The 25,886-nt window shown below is 26.5% G+C and overlaps 2 protein-coding genes and 1 non-coding gene across 4 annotated transcripts in view; 1 reads left to right on the top strand and 2 right to left on the bottom strand.

Annotated features, from left to right (window-relative positions):
• Positions 1-2,763: 2,763 nt before the first annotated feature.
• Positions 2,764-18,942, bottom strand: LOC107074504 (fatty acyl-CoA reductase 1). Of its 2 annotated transcripts, none has more exons than XM_015336006.2 (4): positions 18,586-18,932; positions 12,238-12,717; positions 9,089-9,316; positions 2,764-3,193 (listed from the first exon to the last, which is right to left on the bottom strand). In XM_015336006.2, exons 1-4 carry the CDS (start codon positions 18,768-18,770, stop codon positions 2,875-2,877), a joined length of 1,212 nt encoding a protein of 403 aa, XP_015191492.2. In that variant the 5' UTR covers positions 18,771-18,932; the 3' UTR covers positions 2,764-2,874. The 2 variants fall into 2 exon arrangements, with proteins under 2 accessions (XP_015191492.2, XP_089026746.1); XM_089170620.1 differs by lacking the exon at positions 2,764-3,193 and adding an exon at positions 8,762-9,027 and having other exon boundaries at positions 18,586-18,942.
• Positions 13,243-13,361, top strand: LOC149033074 (5S ribosomal RNA). The gene has a single exon (XR_016176077.1). It is a non-coding gene; the product is annotated as a 5S ribosomal RNA (ribosomal RNA).
• A 3,963-nt stretch (positions 18,943-22,905) lies between the features above and the next one.
• Positions 22,906-25,886, bottom strand: part of LOC107074244 (uncharacterized) — a 97,376-nt gene continuing 94,395 nt past the window's right edge. The window contains exons 3-5 of the mRNA XM_089170842.1: positions 25,479-25,797; positions 24,268-24,549; positions 22,906-23,483 (exon numbers count right to left, since the gene is read on the bottom strand). Coding sequence (XP_089026968.1) covers positions 22,906-23,483; positions 24,268-24,549; positions 25,479-25,797 — 1,179 coding nt within the window. The remainder of the gene's footprint in view (positions 23,484-24,267; positions 24,550-25,478; positions 25,798-25,886) is intronic.

Here is a 25,886-nt window from a genome sequence, read left to right on the forward strand (position 1 = left end):
AAGAGATTTTCTAAAAAGCTTTATAAGTTTAGCCAAAAAAAAAAAAGGGGGTAAAGGTAAACCTTATGTGTAGATTAGTGGTGACAAATTCTAATCATATGCGGTTTGTTTCAACGAAAGCTGCTTAGACTTAACGTTGAATCACGTAGTAATAATAATAACCCCTCTGATATATACAGAGATTTTAACTAATTTTCTTTCAAGGATTTATGGGGCTAATATTTCAAAGCAACATCGTGTGTGTGTGACTTGGTTTTCATTGATCTTTCAATGATACAAAATTGACTATTACTAATTTCTCTTTAATTAGTTAATTATATTTTTGTTTAATTATTTTTACGAAGACTCTCGTCAAATTAATGGCTAAAGGAAAATACATATTTTATATATTAAAATTATGTAAAATAATAAATAAAATGTTATCACACTTTGAGATCGTTTGTAAAGTGTTTAATTAAATATCCTATAAATTTGTTTTCTCCATGTTTTCAAGTATTTTAAAGTGTTTCAAATTTTCAAAGCTTGGTTAACACGTTTTTACGACTACCCTGTAAGTTATTAGAAAAAATGAGAGATTTCAAGTAGTTAGAAAAAAAATATCAGCTGTTGAAATTGTTGAAAAATAATATTAATTATTTTGATCATTATACTCAAACGAATATTTAAATCCCCTAAACTTATATCTCAAACTAAACAAATATATTATATTTACAAATAAAAAAAATAACCAAAAAGAAATCACTGATATTATTTAAACAATTAAACAATATTCTAACCAACAATCTAATTTCAATTTATAAACCTATAAACCTATCTCATCCCAAATCCCATAACCCTGCATGTCAAATTAAACAAATATATTTTATATACAAATAAAAAAAAATAACAAAAAAGCAATCACTAGTATTATTTAAACAATATTACAATTAACAATCTTTTAAAGTTAAAACTGTTGAACCTGTTGTGAATTGAACTTAAAAGCAATGTCGTTAATTAAAAGTAGGATTAAACGATGGAACTTTAAAAGGGATAAAACGAGACAACAAACAGTTAGGGTAGTTCCATTCGCGATTTTACACCACTTGATCCTAAACATTGAACGTTTCTAGCTTACATTAGTAAAGGCCCGTCGTCGTCCGTAGCATTTTCGAGGACAAGGTACTCTCCTCTTGCCGAAGCAATTAATTTAACATTTCGGATGGAATTTCGTATGTAAAGTGGTGGTCGGGTTGTTTCGCGAGTTCCTTCGTAGTCCTTGATAATAATTATGTTCCACTTCTACATTATTATATATATACATATATATGCATGCATGTTCTATTCCTATATATAAAGGGAAGGGGAGGGGGGTGGAAACGATGTATGTATTTTAAAGAGAGAGAGAAAGAGAATGGCATATCGCCAAAAAAAAAAAAAGAAACGCACACACATAAATATAAATATACAGGCTGATTCAACAGCTCTTGTCATCTAAATAGCTCAGAAAGTATGAAAGTACCACAAAAGTGGTTAAGAAAAAAGTTGTATCAAAAATTCAAGACTACAATATTACATTAGTATTTTGTTTTTGCTAAGTTCAGTCATTTTCGAGAATTTATTGGTCAAATTTGTTTTTTTAAATACAATGCTATATTTGAATACTCATTTTCGGATAGCGGCTGACAAGACGAATCTAATGATGTGCAACATCAGTCCTGAATTTTTCATGTAACTTTTTCATTATCCATTTTTTTGCTACTATCATACTTTGGGAGCTATTTAGGTGGCAAGAACTGGTGAATCACCCTGTATATAAATATATATATATGTTTGTGTATATAAAAAGAGGGTAGAAAAATTTGCAACAACGAGAAGCCAAGTTGTTGTTGGATTCGGTAAAAGGAAATGAAACTGTGGCGACGGATGAAAATAAATGGCAGACTGGAGTCTCTCTTCGAGATATATATTTTTTTTTCTTTTCTTTTTTTTTTTTTTTTTTAATTCTTCCTTGTTCTCCACGCGAAAAGAACAAATGTATAAATTATTAGAGATCGTTAACGTCTCTCTATCTCACTCTTTCTTTTTCTGTTTCACTCTTTCGTATAACCTGAATAAATATTTTATTTAAAATGCATGAGAGACAAGATGTTTCCTCTCGGTGATATAAGATTATTGTATGGTAGTATAGTATTAAATTATACTATACAGTGTATTTTGGCACGTTGGTATTATAAGCTATTGGTTAGAAATTGGTTTGAAATATTTTATTTTAGAAAATATAATGATATTAATTTTAATCTTATAACAATTTATAGCTTTAAGTATTATTATTATTATGTATACTTATGAGATTATAATTATTATTATTTGTTAAAGTATATTTATAAGATTATATAATTATTAATATTTATTAAAGTATACTTATAAGATTACATAATTATTATTTATTAAAGTATACTTATAAAATTATAATTATTATTTCTTAATATATATAATTTTGTATATATATTATAATATTATTAAATATTACAATATTTTAAATTTTAATATATAATATATATTAATAACAATTTTAATTTTATAATATAATATAATATATATATATATATTAATAATAATTGTAATTTTATATATATTATAATATAATTTTATATATAATAATATTTTTAAATATTATTATTATTATTTCTTAACAAATATATACACACATGTTAACTTAACAAAAAATGTCTTTTCTTTTTTAATACATATCAAATATTATGTGTCGAATTAAAATTAAAAAAAAAAAAAAAACAAACAAACAAACAAACAAATTGCATTAAATCATATAAGGAAAATAATCATTAAATATTACAAAATATAAAAACAATAAAGAAAATAAGAGAAATGGGATATTTAATTGAAAAGTACACATTTTATATAAAAACTTGCATAAATAGTAAGTAGACCAAAAAAAATCATAAACAATATTCGAATATTTCTAAAGGTTGATAAGATATTTTTCTCAACGCAATTTTTTTTAACGGAAGCTGCCACGCATAAAATATAATTTTCGATATCGTCATCAGCGACAAGTGGAAACGTCAATTGATCTTCCGGTTTGAGATGTTGTTGTAACGTATGGATACGATTTCTCTCAACATTCCACGACCTCCATGCAATCGATTCCACCGATTTCAACGCTTTCCGTACTTTCTCGTGTTCTTTTACCATTCTAAGAAGAAACAGAAAAAGAAAAAACACAATATACAAATTTTCTTGTATTTTTCATTTTTTTTTTCTTTTTTTTTTCTTTTTTTTTCTCAATCATACATTTGATAACTTTTTATTTTATTCTCAATCAATTATGATTCTCATTTCCGTACTTTCAAACGTTTTCTCTTTTCACAGTTGTTTCATAGTTGATTGTAGTTAAAAAAATCTACAATCAAACTCGGATCATTCATTTCTTTGCTGTTTCAAGTTTCTAGGTTTGACTTTCATCAATTTCCTTGTTTTTTCTTCTCTCTTTTCTTTTTTTTTTTTTTTTGTAAACATATGCTATACTTTAATTATAAATGATAAAATCAAATTTTGATTTAATTTTAAAAATAAAGTCTAACGTCAGTTAATCAATAAAATTAATTACGAATTAGATTTTTTTTCCTTTAATTACTGTTATTTTTTTTATAAATCATATTTTAATGAACAATTAATTATCTTATATAATTGTATATTTTTTGTATTTATAGATATTAAATTTAAATACTAATTTTTAATTAGAAACACGAGTATTGGTAATTAGTTAATTGCTTTTGTAAACATTAATTAACACTAAACCTACTACGTGAGGTCAAATGAACGGTGTGTCCTAGTAATTTGTGTGTGTGTGTGTGTAAAATTTTATAAATGAAATATTATATTTAAAATATATCTTCATATTTAAAAATAAATAATAAAATATTTTCTTCACTTTATCTAATTATCTAAAATAATATTAGAAGAAACTATAAACAGTATTTTTAATTCTATACCTTATATAGTATATGTAAAAAAAAAATTAAAATAAAATAAAATAAAATATATAAAACAATATCTATATATATATATATTATAAATAAAATTAATATTTTATAATAAATTTTGTGTAGATATTATTTATATATATATAATAAATATAAATATTTATATTATGTAACAAAAATAAATTTAAATATATGTATATAAATAATATCTACACAAAAATTGTATATAAAATATTAATTTTTGATTAAAAAATAACAAATAACAAATAACAATAATTAGCTAATTGCTTTCTCAAATATTCAAATGACTCCATGACACAATATACCCTAAATTAGCAAACAGTGTGTTCTCCAATAGTCATCGAATAATTATATTCCTATTATTATTATCATCCTCGTCATTAGATATCAATTATAAAATTATAATTATAATTATAATTATAATTATAATAGTTGTTGGTATTTGTCAAATTTTTCCTTTAGAAACTTCTCGAGATATTCGTACGATAAAACAAGTCTATTTATCTATCCTATGTATCCTCTTTCTATCATAGTACTTGGCTATTATCGATCGATTCCCGTATAAAACAGGAGGAGGACGAGAAAGAGGAGAGTTGGGGAGGGGAAGGGAAGGGAAGGGAGAGTATTCGTGAAAGTTAGAAAGCCGTTTTGCCGCATCCATCCATTGGCTCTTGGGGTTCCCTCTCGGCATTGCACTTTCTCGGTTACACATCCATTATCATAGCGGTTAGTAGCTCAATTTCGTTTATTATTACATCACCAATAATATTATACTTTTGTTTAAATGCTTAAAACACTTCCCTATCAGTTCCCATAAATTTTCTTTCAATATTTTTTACTATTACTTATGAATCATAAATCAAAACGAACGAAATTAACGAAGAACTTGAGTAAAAAAAAAACATCAATTTCGGCAATGTCAATAAATTTACTCAGCTTATGAGTTGCTGTCTAGGTGCTGGAAAATCAGGATATACAGGACAATCATCCTACCGGTAGTCCTTTGTGATGGGAGGACAATATTATTTTGGGATTTTAAAGAAATTGGCTACGAGGACCACGAATGGTGGAGTCAAGCTCGGGGACGAGAACACTGCTGGGATTTTGGTATTTGTGGTAATGAACTTTCGAGTTCATAGTGTTAATTAATAATAATAATAATAATAGTTGCTGAAAAAGTTTTAATAAAAAAACTAAATGTTCAAAAGGATCAAAAATAAATATTCATGGATTTTTTTTTTCTTTTTTTTTACCTGTCCAACTTTCCTAAGATACAAAGTTTTTCTATATTTTATTTCGAAAGATTAAAAATTGATTTCTATGTAAAGCTTTTTTCCCAATTTTTTAAACCCGTTCAAATAATTTATATAAAATCAAAAAATTATTTTATAAATAATTAATATTTATTATAATTTAACGTTTATTTAATTTAGTTTTTGTAATTTTTATAGAAAAAAAAAAATAAATATTACACTTGTGGATTTCAATCAAATAATTTGCAATAATTTTAACGAAATATCTGTCAAAATTTACACTTTTATAATTTGATATGTGTGTGTGTGTGTGTGTGTGTGTATATATATTTAATTTTATTATAATTTACATTTTTTCTAATTGTATTTTATCCATTATACTTTTCTTATCTTTACTTTCTTTTTCTTATTCTTTTTTTGTTCTTCCATTTCAACGTTCCAATTGTATTTTTTCTTTTCATATTAAAATCGTGAACTTTAAGGGCGGGGGGGGGGGTAGGGGAAACAAAGAAATTTTCTGAATTTGGAAGGTTTCTTCCTTTTCTTTCTTCATTCTTTAAAGGGAACATTTTTTTCTATTACTTTTCTTTTTTTTTTTTTTTGTTTTTTTTTGTTCCTTCCTATTTTTAAGGATTCTATTTTGCGAATGTTTTCCCTTTGTCTATCAAGAGAGAAAACGGAGGGTGGTAAGGAGGGTGGCTGAGTGTTGGAACAAGAGAAAGAAGGGTTGTCTCATTGAGAACGTCATTTCTTATCCGAAATCCTTTCACCCTTATTCTTCTTCTTCTTCTTCTTCTTCTTCTATTTTCTATTTTTCGATAGAAGTGGAAGATCGAAAATACGAGTTTTCGTGATAAGAGAATATTTGTTTTTGTACGGATAGATTCTGTTTGTTTGTTTGTTTGTTTGTTCGTGTGCACGTGCAGGTGCACGTGTGTGTTGATGTGGACGGATGAAAATTCAAACCTTTTTTTTCTTTTTTTCATTTTTTTTTCTTTTCTGTCTATCTACTCTCAAAAAAGATTTTTTCGAAAAACTTTTCTCCTTGCGTTGGTGGTTACTTGTATACATATATATATATATGTGTGTATACATAGAACACAGATACATCAGTAGCTTTATGAACGATCGAAAAGATAAAGTGAGAGAAAGAAGAAAGGGTGTGAGGGTTGGTAGAAAGGGAAAAAAGGGGTGAGAGTGAAATAAGGGTAGTTCTTTTCCATCGAGAAACGAGTTGTTCCCTTCCACCGCTTCGATATTTCTCTTTTTCTTTGTTTACCACCATTGTTTGTTTTAAGTTTTTGAAAAATATTCTTCTATCTGTATGCGTTAGTTTAATTATTATTAATTCTACTTGTGAAATAACTTTGATTATTATATTGTTACTTTTTTTTTATTTATTGTGTGTGTGTGTGTGTGTGTGCATGAGTGTTTTTCATTTTGATTTATTCGACTACTTTTTATCTTTCTTCTCTCGGTTACTTATATAAAATAATTATTTATTATAATTTAACGTTTATTTAATTAAGTTTTTTAATTTTTATAAAGAAAAAATATGGCATTGAATTTAAATGAAATAATTTGCAATAATTTAATGAAATATCTGTCAAAGGTTACAACACACCTTTATAATTTGATGTGTATGTGTTTTTTTTTTATTTAATTTATTTAGTTATTTTTGTTTTTTTTTCAATGACTTTTACAAAATTAATATTTATTATAATTTAACATTTATTTAATTCAGTTTTTTGTAATTTTTATAAAAAAAATATGGTATTGATTTAAATGAAATAATTTGCAATAATTGTAATGAAATATCTGTCAAAGGTTACACACTTTTATAATTTGATGTGTATGTGTGTATTTAATTTTATAAAGTAATTAATATATTTTAATGATTTTATATAAATTATGTGAACGTGTTGAAAACAATGTGCAAAAAGCTTTACATAGAAATAAATTTTTATTTTTTCCAAATATATCTTAGAAATTTATTTAAAAGAATAAAATAAGTTTAAAATACTTTTAAACTTATTATCGTATTTAATATAATTTATATATTATAATTTTTGTCTTTTGTAGCAATTAATTAATAAACATTTAATTATTAGAAATTTAAATATGTAATATATAAATATATTTGTAAATTTATTTAAATAAATTTATTTAAATAATTATATTAATTATAATTATACAATAATTAAAAAAAAAAAAAAGAATAAAAGAAAATTTGTGCTAGTTAAAAAAAAAACAATAAACTAATTGTACACTAATTACTCGAAGTAAATAATTTTCAAACTTAGAAACAATATTATAGAAGCTTAATTAGATGTAAACATTGTAGTATTAGATAAAAAATGAGAAAGAACGAGAATTTGAATGTTGAATCTTCATTTTCTTTTTGTTCTGAATGAATCAAAAATGCATCTTCATCATTTTAAACATATACTCGAAATTGTTGGAAAATTCAACCACCCTGGAAAATAATGTCAAGGATATTGGATCGTTCATACCGAAGATTGTTCCTACCACTATGCTCACCCCTCACCCCCGCGTTGTTAATCGTGAAATCATGAAAATAACGAAATTTTCAACTTTGACCTTTCAAATATGTCGGAGAATATTCAGTCTAACGTAATCGATACGCATACATTACATATATATATATATATATATATATATATATATATATATATATATATATATATATATATATATATATAAATAATGCATAAATATAATGCAATAAGTTTGTATGCAAATATACAAGGTGTGTTCCTTTTCTTCGATAGTCATATTTTCTTCCTATCATTAATTAAATCTATTCAAATATGGCATATTGTATGCATGCTGATATTTAAAAAAAAAAAGGTACGAGGATTCACGATTCACATTTTTGTTCTTTTTTTTTCTTTTTCTTTTTCTTTTTTCATTTATTTCGGTTTTTTTCTTTTTTCTAATACATCAAACGCGTATTAAAAGTGTCACCTCTTTTATTTAATTTTTGTTTTTTGTTTTTAACGAATTTCAAATTTTACATACAAATTTTAAACGATATTACAAATTGTTTACGTTAGCATTATTATGACCGTTCAATTAATAATTTGTTAAATATTCAAACCTAGCGAAATACCTTTCAACCGTAATTATAATATCATAGTACAAATATTTGGTTAGCAGTGAAAATTTGTATCGAATTATAAATGTATGTATATATATATATGTATATAAATAATAAAATAATAATGAATTTACTATCGAATGAAATATAATATGTCAAATCAAATTACATTAATTTGACATGAAACATTATTTAATAATTAATTGAAATCGATTAAAATAAATGTGTCATTTGATGTATCTCAAAATAAAATTAAAAAAAAAAACAACAACAAATTGAGAAACAATATTTCAACTTTTGCTTTTTATCTTACATACACATACACACACAGAGAAATAATTTAATTAATTGAAATCGATGGAAATAAATGTATCATTTGATGTATCCCAAAATAAAATAAAAAAGAAGAAATTGAAGAACAGTATTTGCATTTTGTCTTTTTTCTTGTCCACCTCTTTTTATCTTACACACCTATACATGTACACATACAAATACATGTTCATATGTAATACATAATATATATGTACATGTATATGTATATGTATATGTATTTCAGTGGGTGTACATCAAACGTTTAGGGGGAACAAGTGCATATCAAAAGCTTTCTCCACGAGTGAACTTCAAAAGAGTCCAGGTGCCGGCTACCGAACTATAGTTAAAAACATTTAATAGAGTCGATTTCGTTATGTATTATTATAGTTCTTCCATACCTTTGTTTTCCACCAAACAGTCCAACAATAGTGTCGCACAGTACCGATGGTAACCATTCAAGAAAAAGTACCATTATCCAATGTAACCAACCGATACCTGTTATTCCACGAATTCCAAATGTCGGGTAGGGAAACTTTTTAGCAGCCTGTTGACCTTTCGTAATTAGGTCACCCCATGTACAACCAATCGTTGCGGTATTGTACACAATTGCACCGACATCTTTTGAACTATATTGTAAAACAAATCAACATTTTAATCATTATTTTTATTATAACTAATCAAAGAACAATTTCATTCTATCTATTCAATTGTTAACATTGCATATTTATCATTAACACGTTTCATGTTAAGCCCTTTTTACCTGAATTGTCTCATTTAGACCATTTAATTTTGCTTTAACAAAATCAATTAATACATGTAATTATGAATTATTGTAAATATAATAAATAAACAAACTTATGTGCTTTGTTGTGCTATACTGCATTTTGTATAATGTATCAATATTTTAATAGAAATATTCTTTAGCAGGTAATATCGTACATTCGGAGTTATTTAGGTGGCAAGAACTGATGAATCACCCTGTATATTTTCCAAATAGGATTTGGATTGATATAAACTATGCCAAATTCATATCAGCAGTATGTATGATTATGATTCGTAGGAATTTCCTAACTATTGTTCTCGTATTCAATAATTACCGTGCTTTTTCTACGTGTGAATGGATTGCATATTTTAGTAATTCGAATTAATTATTATTATTATTATTATTATTATTTCTATTGTTAATACGATCGTAGGTAAATATTGTAAAACTTCGTAATTAAGTATATTATTACGAATTTTTTTTTTTCCATACAAAATTTCATTGTTCATCTTCGAATAAAAGCTCGTTAATTAAAATCAATCCTAAGTGATGATGGTGGGATGGGGTTGGGTGGGGGATTAGAGAAAAAACTAACAAATATTCTCTACAGTCAGGAATTTTTTGTTTTTTTTTTTAATCTCCGTTACTACTTCGTTTTATTGTCCTATATATTTTTTTTATATCCCTTTTTTTGTATCTAAACATTTTTTTTTGAAAAAAAAAAATAAAAAAGATTCCGACAAGCTGACGCGTTAAATGGCTTTTCACGGGAATGTTGCAAAGTTGTATTTTTTCTTTTTTTTTTTTACTTTTTTCTTTTTTGGTGAGGTATGATATCGGTGACTCGGGAATTTTCCGTTCGTACGATTAGCTTCCCTTTCCAACCTTTCCCTTTCCCTTTCCTACCCTTCCCTTCCCTTCCCTTCCCTTCTATTCCCTATCCTTCCGTTTCGTTCATGTAGCCAACGTTAGTCGCATTCGACTTTTAAAAGGAAAATACCTAAGTATAGTGCACCGGAGATATCTCTTTTAGAGGTCGAATGCAATCAGCTTATGCGAGGGGGTTCAGTCGTTCGGAAATACTTCAGAGAAAGATAGAAAGATAAAATAGACAGAGAAAGAGAGAGAAAGAGAGAGAGAGAGAGAGAGAGAGAAATGAGAGAGAAGGAAGGAAGGAAGGAATGTGAAAGACCTACAGGTTGAAATTGCTAGCAAACGTAAGGTTTTTAGTCGTGAAAGCCAGTAAAACTCTAGGGTTGGCTCAGCCCTTCGTTTCTCTTCGATTGCTGCTGCCCTAGTCCTAGTCCTCGTCCTCGTCCTCATCCTCATCCACGTTCACGTTCACGTTCACGTTCACGTTCACGTCCTCATTCTCGTTTCGTTTCGTTTCTACGACGACTTAAATAAAAGCTTAAAGGGTAAGTTCTGTGTCGTTTCAACGGAAAATTCCATATATGTTCGATTTTCGATAAATTACGTTGAAAAATGCTACTACCTCCATCCCCCATCTCTACCACCCCTCACCCTCTTTGCCATTCCTATAAAGTTGTATCTCTGTACAAATGTTACGTGTGTTACTTATATATGTGTGTACGTATTTTGTGTATTATTTATGTATAGATGTATATGTATATGTATATGTATATGTATATGTATATGTATATGTATATGCACTTCTAATCCAAACCAAAATTTTCTACATATATAATATGTATATTATTATTTGTACGTGTATATGTGTATAAAACGATTAATGCGATCGTGTTGTGGTGGTGGTTACCTCGGTGAGAGAATTTAATTAATATCTGGAAAATGATGGTTTAAATTACACCGTTATATTCGTACGGTACCTTCACTTTCTGATAAACTAGAAGGAAACTCATCATTTTATGGTATTAATGTTTATTATTGGATACTTATACAGAAGATTGAACTTTCATATTATTTATTAACTGATTGAATATTAATTTCTTCTTCTTCGTTTTTGTTTTTTTTGTTTCTTTTATTTAATAGAATTTCATTTTTCTTTTCTATTTCTTTCTTTTTCTGTTTCTTTAATTAATTTCTTCTTTTCATACAAATTTGTAATTGTTTTAATATAATGAAATGAAATGAAATCAAATGACATTATCATTTAATGTGTATCGTTGGTTTTTATCTCGTATTATACATTTTTTTTGTCTTTTTTTTTTTATTTCATTTCAAATAAATCCTGACGATTTATATAATATTAGCCACGAATATTTTAATTAATTAACACGAAAATAGTAGCGAGCATACGTGTATACACGCTGTGTTGCGTAATTTTATAATATAATTTTAAAAGATATACACATACATACATTTTATAATTTTACCAGAGTGTTACGTACTAATGTAAAATATATTTTTTTTTTTGTAGAGGATTGAAAAACAAACAAAACAAGTTAAAAATGGATATTATTATACGAGCCCTTACACCGCTCACAAATTTCAATAAATATTTAACTTTAAATTTATTTAATTAATTATAATTGAACGTTCATTTTTCTAGAGGATGAAAACAAAATTATACAATAACAGAAAAGCAAAATAATTATAAAATACTATAATAAAAAAAAAAAAAAATACAAAAAAAGAATTAGGAATAAATTATTATATGTTGTAGTAAAAATTAAAGTAACACGAGTTACACTTTTCCAAATTATTTAAAAACCTCGAAAAAAATATTCAGATATAAGAAAAAACAAAAGTTTAAAATAATAATTATTGAATAAAATAAATTAAAATTAAAAAAACAATTACCGTTGAGCCCTTTCCCAAGCAGCTGCAATCAATGTGTTGGTAACAATATCAATGGGAATCATTTCAGCTGAATTTTCAGGGTTACCCTTAACGTATCCAGCACCAACCATAAGTGCGGTTATTCCTTTAAATATTTCCACGTATCCTGGTATTGGTTCATGAATGGGTGGTGCGAGAAGTGGTACTCGTATCAATGTCAATGGTACGTTTGATGTATTTTCATTTTGAAGATATTCGTTTATGTGTCCTCTGTGTTTGAAAATCGTTGTTATGGCTGCCAATGTTTCCAATTTTGGCAATTCTTCGGCAAATTGAAATACCGCATCGTGTGGTCCGGCAGCGTGTAAAACAACGTTTATTTTTTTCTTCATGTTATCTCGATCTTTGTCATTTAATCCAAGACTATCGTAAATCAAATTTCCTTCATAAACTGTAACCCTTTTAATGGCATCTGGTATCTCTAGTCGTAGTCTAGCGTATCTAATTATAAAATAATCCCAATTCATTTATTTTAATATAAAAATCATTAAATAAATCTAATTATATAAATTTATATAATTTATATATAGTAAATATATTTTATACATAATATATATTATAAATAAATAGTATATATAGTAATATGGCTCACAATCAGTCCGATACACACGTCTTTAAGTCAACGAATTACCTTATAATCATGACTCTTTGTTAATAAACAAATAATTCGCGATTAATAAAATAATATTGCGACTATAAATTGAGATATAAACTATCCTATCTTTCAAGTTGGATGAAATTGCACACAGTGTGCAAAAATTTATTAAAATCGGTTCAATAGTTTAGGAGTTCATTGCAGACAAACAACGTGACACGTAATTTATATATAGTAAATATATTGTATATATATTATAAATATTAGAAAAAAATAAATAAATATATATATATATATATATATATATATATATATATTTTACTGATATATATATATATATATATATATATATATATATATACAGTAAAATTGTTAACGGCCTTGCCGTGATGGAAACACAAGTTCTCGTCCGATCACTTAAGTTAAGCATCACTGGGCACGGGTAGTACTTGGATGGGTGACCGCTTGGGAACACCGTGTGCTGTTAACGCTGGAATGGAAAGGAGGAAAAGAGGGAGGAAAAGAAGGAGGGAAAAGAAGGAGAGGAAGAAGGAGGGGAAGAAGAAGGAGGAAAAAAGAAGGAGAGGAAGAAAGAAGGAGAGGAAGAAGGTGAGGAAGGGAGGGAGGAAAAGAAGGAGAGAAAAAGAGGGAGGAAAGAAGGAGGGAGGAAAGAAGGAGAGGAAAAGAAGGAGAGAAAAAGAGGGAAGAAAGAAGGAGAGGAAAAGAAGGAGAGGAAAAGAAGGAGAGAAAAAGAGGGAAGAAAGAAGGAGAGGAAGAAAGAAGGAGAGGAAGAAAGAAGGAGAGGAAGAAGGTGAGGAAGGGAGGGAGGAAAAGAAGGAGAGAAAAAGAGGGAGGAAAGAAGGAGGGAGGAAAGAAGGAGAGGAAAAGAAGGAGAGAAAAAGAGGGAAGAAAGAAGGAGAGGAAGAAAGAAGGAGAGGAAGAAAGAAGGAGAGGAAGAAAGAAGGAGAGGAAGAAAGAAGGAGAGGAAGAAAGAGAGAAGAAGGCTTTGGAAAAAAGGGAAAAAGTGTTTTAGTAGAGGAGATGTGTGAGGTGGCAAGGTCTTTGAGAGGATAGCGAGGAGAAAAAGAATAGGAAAAATAAAGTAGTATGTAGCAAGGAGGCTATTATATGTTAAAAACCCGCGAGGGTTGACATGGGAATAAAAGTGTATATCTGTATATACAGTAAAATATATATATATATATATATATATATATATATATATATATATATATATATATAGTTTGCATTTGATTATAAAAATTTCCTTCTCTATTGTCACCTAACTAAATATATAATAATAATATTTTCATATAATTATTATGAATGATAAAATAATATAACACGCGAGAGAGAAAACAAAAAAAAAAGAAGAAAGAAAAAAGAAAAGACAAACAATCAATGATGATAAACGATCCATACAATTTATATTATTTAACAAATAAACGTAAATTGTTTGTACAATATATTCGATACACGACGAGTACAATATTTCTGATATAAATAATAACGCGTTAATTAATAAACACGTGGCAACAATTTGATTAAAAATACAAAAAAAAAAAAAAATAAACAAATAAATACAACAACAATAGAAGGAAATAAAATATATATATATATATATATATATATATATATGTATATTATAAATAAAATCTGATATATAATTAAATAAAAAAATCACGAAGAAAATTGTTTAGGAAGACGATGAAAATATTCGTGAGAGAGAGAAAGAAAGTGGTTAATAATTATCTTAAAATGTTAAAAAACGTGAACGTGTTAATGAAAATAAATCTCAGATTAGTGGCCAAGTGCAAGAGAGAGAAAAAGAGAGAGAGAGAGAGAGAGAGAAATTGCAAGATAGATAGAGAAAGAGAAAGTGTAAGAGAGAGAAAGAAAGTGCAACAGAGAAAGAGAGAGAAAGTATAAGAGAGAGAGAAAGACAGGAAGTATAAAAGAGAGTGAGAGAGAAACAGAAAGTGCAACAGAGAAAAGAGAGAGAAAGTGTAAGAGAGAGATAGAGAGAGAGAGAAAGATAGGAAGTATAAAAGAGAGTGAGAGAGAGACAGAAAGTGCAACAGAGAAAAGGAGAGAAAGTGTAAGAGAGAGAGAGAGAGAGAGAGAGAGAGAGAGAGAGAGAGAGAGAGAGAGAAAGACAGGAAGTATAAAAGAGAGTGAGAGAGAGAAAGACAGGAAGTATAATAGAGAGTGAGAGAGAGACAGAAAGTACAAGAGAGAGAGAGAGAGAGAGAGAGAGAAAGAGAAATTGCGAGACAGTGTGAGAGAGAAATTATGAGAGAATGAGAGAGTAAGAGAGATAGAATGTTTCCGGTTGTGTTTAGTAGAGCAGTGAAGTCTCGCTTCACGTATTTCGCGATTCCACCTGGCTCGTTACGATGAACGATCACATATTACATATATGTGCACACATATATGTATGTATATATGTAATATAACAATCTAATTTATCCTATGTATGTATATGTATAAGATCTTCCTGCCTGTTTCGATTCAAAGTGGTATCGAATATATTCCCTCCTACATTCCCGTTCATTAATTCTACCAAAACACATTTGTCAGAATGTTAACTTTATGTTTTTTCTTTTTTTTTTTTTTGTACTTTTTTTTTATATGTTAAAAAATTGCGATGATTTATCATTGACGTCATTTGATGAATGCTAATTATTATTATGATGCTATCGAAGAAACAAGGAATACATTATTCTGGTGTATATGAGAAATGACTTTTTCTTTAGAAAATGGTTTAGGTAATGGGTTTGAATGAGATAATGGTTGGTAGATAAGCTTGTAAAAGAACATTGTTAGTTGTTCGTAGTTTTTAATTATATATAATTTCAAAAGTATAATTGTTATATTATGGAATTTATATATTTATATGTTATATGTATTTATATATTTATTATGTGTGTTATATATTATATATTATATATTATAAACGTTATATTTTTTTTATACCATATATATTGTTAATTATGTTTTATTTATATTGCTTGCAAAAGAAAAAAAAATAATAAAACAAATTCGATTTTTATTTTAAACTCGAAATTCAATAATTTTAATGTTACATTAAATTTTTTATTATATATATATATATATATATATATATATATATATATATATATATATGTAATATTTTATTAAATGAAATATTTGATAATTTGAATTTTGATTTTAATTTTGTTAAAATCAAACGATCAATTAATTTTATGAGAAAAATGTTACTTGTAATTAATTCACGTTACTTGATAGAAATTACATATGTAACGTTTAAATTTGTGCAAATTTAAAAAACATTTATTTTCCAATATTTTTACGCGAATAATAGGAAAAACAAAAGAACAAGAAAAAGTGATGAATTTTATAACACACAAAGGATAAAATGAAAAATGTTAAAAAAAGAAAGGAATAAAAAAAAAAAGGAGTATTTAACATCGTGCAGTATTGCATTTGCATAATATGCAACTTCAAAGTGACACTTTTTATCAGGTCAATCATTTTTAAATGGTTTCAATGAAATTCCTTTTATTTTTTCTTCCTTCCTTTTTCTTTTTATTTTTTTTTTTTTTCATTCTATCGAACGATTAGCTTCTCACCTAGAACGTTTTTCTCTCTCTCTCTCTCTCTTTCTCTCTTTCTCTTTTAGTTTTTTTAATTTTTTTTTTTTTTTATCCCAGTACTTTCTCAATGACGTGCGAGACTGTTAACAGTGTATAAAAAAAAAGAAATAAATAGAAAAAAGAAAATTTATACAAGAAGGAAGAAACAGAAAAAGAAAAAACAAAACAAAAAAATCGGTCAAACGTTTCCAGAAGAAAAAAAATTTCTTTTCTTTTCATTTTTTTTTTTTTCATTGCAATAGATAGATAGATAGATAGATAGATGGATAGATAAAGAACGTTTGCTCGTTTTGTGGAACATCGGTGATCGATTTTCCCGTCAAAAAATTATGAAAAATGATGCCCAACCCTTTTTTTCTTCTTCTCCCTTGCGTGTAAAATAAACGAGCGCGAAAATTAAATCCTTCTTCTTTTCTTCCTTTTTTTTTAATTTTTATTTTTTTAAATTTTTTTTTAATTTTTTTTAAATTAATTTTCTCGCGTTTTTTTCAGTCAAAGGGTGGGGGGGGGGGCGGCGGCGAGAGGTTGGAAACTGGGGAATTGTAGGAAATGAGGGAGAGGGGTTAGGGGAGTTTTATGAGGAAACGAGAGAGTGAGGGGTTTTATGAGAGAGTGGGAGAAATGGGTGGGGTTGGGTGAGGGGGTTATTGGAAAGAACGTTGCAAGGTACGGACAAATATTTACACGTTTATTTCCATATTCGATATTCGAGAAATGTTGTTCGATTCTAAGCGTGAGAGAAAGAGAAAGAGAAAGAGAAAGAGAGAGAGAAAGAGAGAGAGAGAAAAAGAGAAAATATATGCGGTTTTAAAGTGTGGGAGTGAGAAAAAGAATGAAGCCTCTATATGAACGAACGCGTATGAAGATGCGAAAGAAGTGAAAACAATAGAAACTTCAACGTTATGACCGGTTCCCGTTTGTGCTTTGTTTTCGTTATCATCGTTCGTTCATACGTACATGCGTATGTATATGTATATAATTGTGTGTATTTATATATACATATGTATATGTGTGTGTGTGTGGTATATGTGTTTACTAGGTGCAAATAAACGATCAATATTGAAATGACTTATTTTCTTTCCACCGGAATTATGCTTATCAGTAACGTCAGTATATGCTAAGCATTTTGCTTTATATGCATTTATGTATATTTATATATATATATATATATATATATATATATAGATATATGTATATAGTTAGATATATTAATAACTTACAAATTTGTCTATATAATGATAAAAGTAATCTAATATTGTAAATTATATATTATAGTTTTTGTTTTAAAAATATTTAAAGTAATTTTATATAATGTTGTATTTTTGTGTTTTTTTTTCTATTGTGTAATTTAAAGAACATAAGATTTGTTTTTTAAATGTTTTTAATTATTAATTATTAATTATTAGTTATTTCAATTTTGGTATTGATATAGAATTTAATTATTGTTTAGAAATTGAAAGAAAGTTTTGTATTTTAGTTTTAAGATGCACTATTGTTTTAAAAAATTTAAAATAATTTTATATAATGTATTTTTGTGTGTTTTTTTTTGGTATTGTGTAATTTAAAGAACATAAGATTTGTTTTTATAGAGTTTTTAATTATTAATTAGTTATTTCAATTTGTGTATTGATAAAGTATTAAAATATTGTTTAGTCATTGAAAGAAAGTTTTATATTTTAGTTTTAAAATGCACTTGATTTAGAAATATTTAAAGTAATTTTATTTAATGTTGTATTTTTTTTTTGGTATTGTGTAATTTAAAGAACATAAGATTTGTTTTTATAGTGTTTTTAATTAATCATTAGTTATTTCAATTTTGGTATTGATATAGTATTAAATTATTGTTTAATTATCGAAAGAAAGTTTTATATTTTAATTTTAAAATGCACTCTTGTTTCAAAATATTTAAAATAATTTTATATAATGTTGTATTTTTGTTTTCCTTTATTTTGTATCGCGTAATTCAAATAAAATAAGATTTGTTTTTATATTGTTTGTAATTTTGTTGTTGTTTAAATATTAGAATTATAATAAATTTGTGGAGGTAAAATTAAAGAGAAATTTGTTCTGAAGTACCCAGGTGATGCGAAGATTTTTTTAATTCGTTCCTCATTCGTCGAATTATATCGGGTTCTAACAATAACGTGAACATTAACGTTTGGAAAAGTACGTAGTAATTTCTCGAGAAGATTTTGACCTAATTCACTGGTCACTCCGGTTAGGAGAATTTCACGATTCGTGTACCACTCGCGAAGAGACATGTTTCTTGACTGAGAGAGAAATAATCGACTAACTAACCATAAGTTCAAGGAATGAAACTTTCAAACTCACTACTGCGATACACTTATGCGTTCTTGTGTTGTTGTGTACATTTAACGTAACGAGAAAGTTTTTTTGCCTATTTCTTTTTATTCTTCCTCCTTTTATTTTTCTTAATATAAACGTTGCATACCTTTGCAAAAAATGATGTAGAAATAAAACGAAGGTAGTTAGATAAACAGATCAACTAGTTTATGAATCATTTTATCGATAATTTTTTTTTTTTCTATTGTGCTATATTGAAAACAATTTTTTTTATTTGCTTTTATATTCTAATTTTCAGGTATAACAAGTCCCTTTTTTTTTTTTTCAATAATTACTTGTTTGCGTATATTTTTATTAAAATGTACTGGTAATGCATACAAGAGTAGTACGGAACATGTGTTAATTATCTTTTATTATTATTATTATTATTATTATTATTATTATTACTATTATTATTATGCTTTTTCCATGTTATACATTTGAAATCAGATTTTGATGTCATTTTTATGCACGGAAAAAATAAAATGTAATTTAAAGAAGTAACGAGTTTCAAAGAAATATTATTAATACATTTATAATAATATTATTAATTATTTCATATATATATATACACGAGGTTATAGTTTGATTTTAATTTTTCATTTGATTTTATTTTATTTAATTTTATTATTTTTATCTTTTCATAAAGTTACAACGATCTCAAATGCGGTACGTAATAAATGTTAATAAAATAATACAATATTTTATAATTAAAAATGTAATTATTTCTTAATTTTTTATTTTGATTATTATTAAATTTTTTATGAAGTTACAAACCTTTTGATGAAGTTAGAAATATTTAATAAAATATACAGGCTGATTCACTTTTCTGATACTATCATACTTTCAGAGCTATCTAGTTGGCAAGAGCCGGTGAATCACCATGTATAATACACACATGTTATATGTGTGAATATGTGAATAAAATTATACGTGTGCGTTACCATGAAGATAGCTATTAATATCCGTGTAAGGGTAGCTAAGATGAGAAGTTTCCAAGTTTTAGAATACGTTAATTAACTAATCGTTGATAAGTTCAACCCCGTATCATCAGATAACTTTATAAGGGTGTCTAAAGTACCATAACAAGATTTTCAATTTTATTATTAGTTTATGTATCCGGTTTCTCTTGACAAAGTTTAGGTTATTAAAATAGTTCAATAGTATGTCTGACCTTGGGGACCTCTTAAATTCAGACTGTCCGTTGGCAAATCACAACTCTTGGACTTTAGGACCCCTTTGAGTTTTATATGTGTTTACTTATTTAGCTTATTTACAAATTTAAATATATGCGGTAAAAAAAATTCTGTTATATTTTTTTGAAAGATGAGAAGGTAAACTAATAGCTTGTGTTTTCAATTTACGTTTTGACGTAACATAAATCACCCCCTTTTTTTTTGTTCATTAGTTTGCAAACTTCTCTTAAATTTATGTACTTTGGATATACGCAGACTAAATTCTAATTTTTTGTTCTCTAAATTGTTATATTATATATTTCTCGAGACAAAGAAAATAATTGCACAAGTATAAAATAAAAATATGTAATCATATACACGATAATATTGTTAAAACAATTTAGAATAATATTATAAATATTGTATAATAATTATAATATAATAAATAATAAATTATATTATAAATTATATATAAAATATAAATTATTATATATTTATCGAGAAAACAATTATACTAGTATAAAATCAAAATATGTAATCATATAAACGATAATATTGTTAAAATATATATATAAAAAAAAAATGTATAAAAATTGTTTAATTATTATTTTAATTTCCTTTTTCTTTTTCTTGATTTTTATTTTTATTTGCAATATTGCACGATTTTCTTAATAAAGTTACGAGCACCGAATGAAATATGATGTAACCAACCATATTCGTAATATCGTTGCATATTTTATATGAATAAATCGTTATAGTTATTTTTTTTTTTAATTGCAATGTTGCATATATATATATATACATATTTCGATAAAGAAAAATGTATGAGCACGGAATGAAGTATGTAATATTATTTTGCATGAATAAACGAAGTTTGGGGTGTTTCCTACTGGTGGTGCTTTTTTTTTTTTAATTGGAATGATATATATATATTTTTTTTGGGGGGTAGAAATAACGGATGGTATCGAATGAAAGGATCAACGACCATCGAATATTGTGCAACGAAACGATATTTCTATAGTATAATACTGACGAGCTACTTGTTGCTGCAGCATCTCGATTTAATACTCGGTAAGACTCTTCAGTTTGGAAAAGTCCTAAGTAGCGTATATGTTGCAATAATACCACCAAAAGAGATACCAACCTCTCTAGAAGTAGTATATATACTTCTAATTATATTTTACTTAAAAAGATAACATCATTGACAATTCGTTATCGATATAATATATGTAATTATCTATCGAAGCACGTAGATCGTTAAACTTTATACGAACAACTTTATATTAACTTTACGTTGATTGGGAAACTTTAATTATCCAAGTAACGTGTTGCATTTATTGACGAGATTTGTTGTTTTACCATAATCTTAAGAGAAAATCAATTAGTTTCTAATCTAACGTTTCAATTTATTAATAAAAATTCATTATTAATTAGATTTATAATATTATAATTAATTAATTTTAATTATATTATTATTATATGTAACGATAGATATTTTTATTAGAAAAATAAAAAAAATTTCTTTGTAATTTAATAATAAAATTTAATTACTAATTATTTATACAATATAATTAACTTTACTTAGAATTATTATGTGTAATGATAGATTTTTTTATTGGAAAAATAAAGGCAGATTTATTTGTAATTTAATACAAAGTTTCGTAATTAATATTAGTTATATATGTGTATAATATAATTAGTTTTGTTTATAATTATTATTATTATTATATGTAACGATAGATATTTTTATTAGAAAAATAAAAAAAAATTTCTTTGTAATTTAATAATAAAATTTAATTACTAATTATTTATACAATATAATTAACTTTACTTAGAATTATTATATGTAATGATAGATTTTTTTATTGGAAAAATAAAGGCAAATTTATTTGTAATTTAATACAAAGTTTCGTAATTAATATTAGTTATATATGTGTATAATATAATTAGTTTTGTTTATAATTATTATTATTATTATATGTAACGATAGATATTTTTATTAGAAAAATAAAAAACAATTTATTTCTAATTTAATAATAAAATTGAATTACTAATTATTTATACAATATAATTAACTTTATTTATAATTATTATATGTAATGATAGATTTTTTTTATTGGAAAAAATAAAGGCAAATTTATTTGTACAATAATTTAATACAAAATATTGTAATTAATATTAATTAGATGTAGAATATAATTAAATTTTGTATAATATCAATAATTATTATTATATTTAACGGTAGATTTTTTTATTCGAAAAATATCACCCCCGTATCAAGTATCACGCTTCAGTCTAAAGAAGTTTTCATTTGAAAAAGAAAAATATGAAACACGTGTAGCATGCATAGTCATGATGTTTCATATTCTCTCGATAGTTTATTTATTAGTTATTATAGCAAAAATCTTGATATCCAACTTTTTCTATATGGAGATTACCTTTCAACGTTTTACCTCCGATATACGTTGAAAAATAATAGGATACAACGCTCGAGGTTACTGAGAAAGAAATTTTATAAAAAAAAAAAAAAAAAAAACTATACTATATATACATACGTGTATCGTGTACCATGATTACAAATATTTTAAATAATATAACATATTTCTTTTTTTTTTTTGCTAACATTCGAACAATATAATTACACATCGGTAGATTTAGATGTTAATAATATCACGATCACATTATTCAGATTTTTATGTAATCGATAAGAAAAATAACATAGGCATAAGATAATTATTATCTATTATTTGATATTAGTGTCAAACAAATTATCATCCATATTCAATACTAAAAACAACAGTACAAAGAAATAACGTTTTAACGTTTTGCGCATCCATAGATTTAAGTGTTATAATAACACGATCATACTTTTTTTTTTTCAGATCTCAACGTAATCGATAAAAAACGAAGAAGGAGAAGAAGAAGAAGAAAAAGAAGAAAGAACAGTAAAGTACTCATGAAGCATCGTAAAAGTAAACGATAAAGAAACGATGGTATTAAATGGTAGGTTAGAAATCACAAAAGTGGGGATAGAAAAGTTACAGGAGGATGAGGAGGAAGAGGAGGCAGATGGTTGTAGTGGTGGTGGTGGACCAATGACGTAAACGATCCTATCGAGAAAACTCATCTTCGTGACATTCGGTTCGATCGTTTGAACTCCTCTTAATGCATTTTTGATCGGTATGCTCAGAACGCATCGGCCCTTGTTCAAGCTGTACACGTAACCGTAACGGCAGATGCAGTCGAAATGACCGGGCAGATTAATGCAGCTCTCGCCGTCCTCGTACGTGCAATTGTGCATCCCACGGGTGCACTCGTTTACGTCGACGCATAGACCGAACCTCGAAGACCACTCGTAACCAGTTTCCGGACACTCGCAGCTCACGTTTATTCGATTCGTTCTAAGAGAAAAGAAATCTCGATTCTTTTCACGATCCAACCAGCACTCTCGGACTTCTATCAAAATCAGTCAACTTTGCTTTTTATTTTATCCACTTTTTTCATTCTATTTTTTATTTTATTTTATTTTATTTTTTTTTATCAGAAAATCTCAGAAAATCTCAGAAAATCTCTAAATCATTTTTTTCCCTTTTCTTTTGATTTTTCAAATATCGCTTATGTCAATCTTTTTATTATTTTATGATTTATTTCTTTAATTATTTTTGGAATTTAATATCCTTTTATTTAACAGGTAAAATTTTATTATTAAGTTAATATTATATATATATACTAGTAAATAAATAATAATAGTATTGACACATGTATTATGTATTTGTCATTTTATCCTAATGTAATTTCTACTTTTTTTTTATTTTTGTAATTTTTCTTTTTTTTTTTTTAATATTCTAGTTTTTAACTGTTAAAATATTATTATTAAATTAATATTATATATTAGTGAATAATAGTATTAACACATGAATTATATATTCGCTTATTTATCATTTATCATTTTACCCTAATGTAATTTCTATTACTTTCAATTTTTATTTGTAATTATAATAAAAACGTTCATTTTCATCGAATATTTTCAACACACTAGATTTACAAATATTTTGTTTATCACTTTTTAATAGCTTAAAAACATTAGACAAATAAATGAAATTGTGAGTATTTTAAAATGAGAATCAAATTTACTCACTTTATAAATCTAATATTAAATAATGAAGAATATTCTTTTTTAAATTATATTAATTTATTGTCCTCATTTAAAATTAGGGAAGAAAAAAAGAAGAAAAAGTACCTAAAAAGTTCACAGCATAGCAAGGATTTCGTATCGACTGGAAACAATCTTTCATGTGCCAGATGTGTTTCATGGGACAACAGTGATCCGGACAGAAACTGTATAAAGCACATGCGAAAGGTTTTGCATCGTCTGCTCTTGGATCCTTATTATTTGGACCGTATTCGTCGAGACAGTTGGCAAAATTGTCGCAGGATTCACCAAAGTTGGCTAGTTCTTGAACACCCATCATCGTGTACCAACACATATAATAACTTACACTGGTACGCCATTGAAAACGTTCTGAGAATTGGAACAAAAGATCAATCGAGTTTCTCTCTTTCTCTTTCTCTTTCTCTTTCTAACTTTCCTTTTATTCAAAAGCTTCGAGGAAAAAAATTCTTATGAAACGTGACAGGAGATTACCTTTTATAACTTTTCTGTCATACATCAGACATTATGCACAAATACATACATATTGGATTTTATCAAAAGTTTACTCTGTCAATTTCTTGCAATTTTACGACCTAACAATTTCAAACGTTAATCTGATAATTCAAATAATAATGAATATTTGTTTGAAAATAATTTTGAGATCTTTTTTTAAACCATTTGAAAATTAGGTTACGTTCGTTAGTACATCCTAATGTTGATTTTTCTTATTAAGATTAATAATAAATAAGACTAAGGAGAGAAAATTCCCTCCCCCGCCCATTTTCTTTAGCTTTCCTCTTACTCTAATAAGTTAATCCAAATGAAGAATTGTTCAGTTTAAGGTAAATTGCAACTTGGATATATTAATGATTTTAAATACCTATAAAACAAGTACTATATTGTTTCCTAAATCTAATAAAAACAAAGTAGGAGTGAGGAGAGTTCTACCAGCGTTATTTGAATAAAAAAAGGAATTCTATTATTATTTTAAATACCTAAAACAATTATTATATTGTTTTTTAAGTTTAATAAAAATAAAGTGTGAGAGAGGGGGTGGGTTCTACCAGTTTTACTTTAATGAACAAAAAAAAAGCAAAAATATTTGTGAACACGCGTGATATCAGTCTAATAAAAACAAAGGTGAAGGGTGAGGTTTTATCAGCGTTATTTTAATGAAAAAAAAAAAAAAAAAAATATTTGTGAATACGAGTGATATTTCATTTGATATGAAAATAGTATAATTAAGATAATTATTAATGAAATTTGAGATAATATAAAAGTTATCTATGATAACTTGCCGATTGGGCCTTGAAAGGGATGCATGGTTTGATTGTCGTGCCTCTGGGTTTCCACGCAATCCCTTTGAGCGGCTAAAATCTGCTCGGTATTGTTTGCCAGACTCCACTTCTGTTCTTTCATGACCGTGACGGTGTCGTCTTTGCGCCTCAGGCCAGTGAGCTTAATGATCCTTCCGAGATATTTCAAGCACTCGACAAAGCTCGCTTCGCAGTATTTGCGTACCTCCCAGTGTAAGGATCTCAATGTTGGATTCGGAAATTCCTCATACAAATGACTACGAACTTCCTTGATACTCTTGTAATATCGTCGATCGTAATCCTTGAAAATTAAAAAAAGAAAAAAAAACTAGAAAAAACCGAAAAAAAACAAAAAAATATTTTCCCTATTCCAAATCTCAGCAAAATAAA

The sequence above is a fragment of the Polistes dominula genome, unplaced genomic scaffold (assembly GCF_049000335.1).
Source record: "Polistes dominula isolate Pdom_NZ unplaced genomic scaffold, Pdom_raw_medaka contig_79, whole genome shotgun sequence".
NCBI lineage: Eukaryota > Metazoa > Arthropoda > Insecta > Hymenoptera > Vespidae > Polistes > Polistes dominula.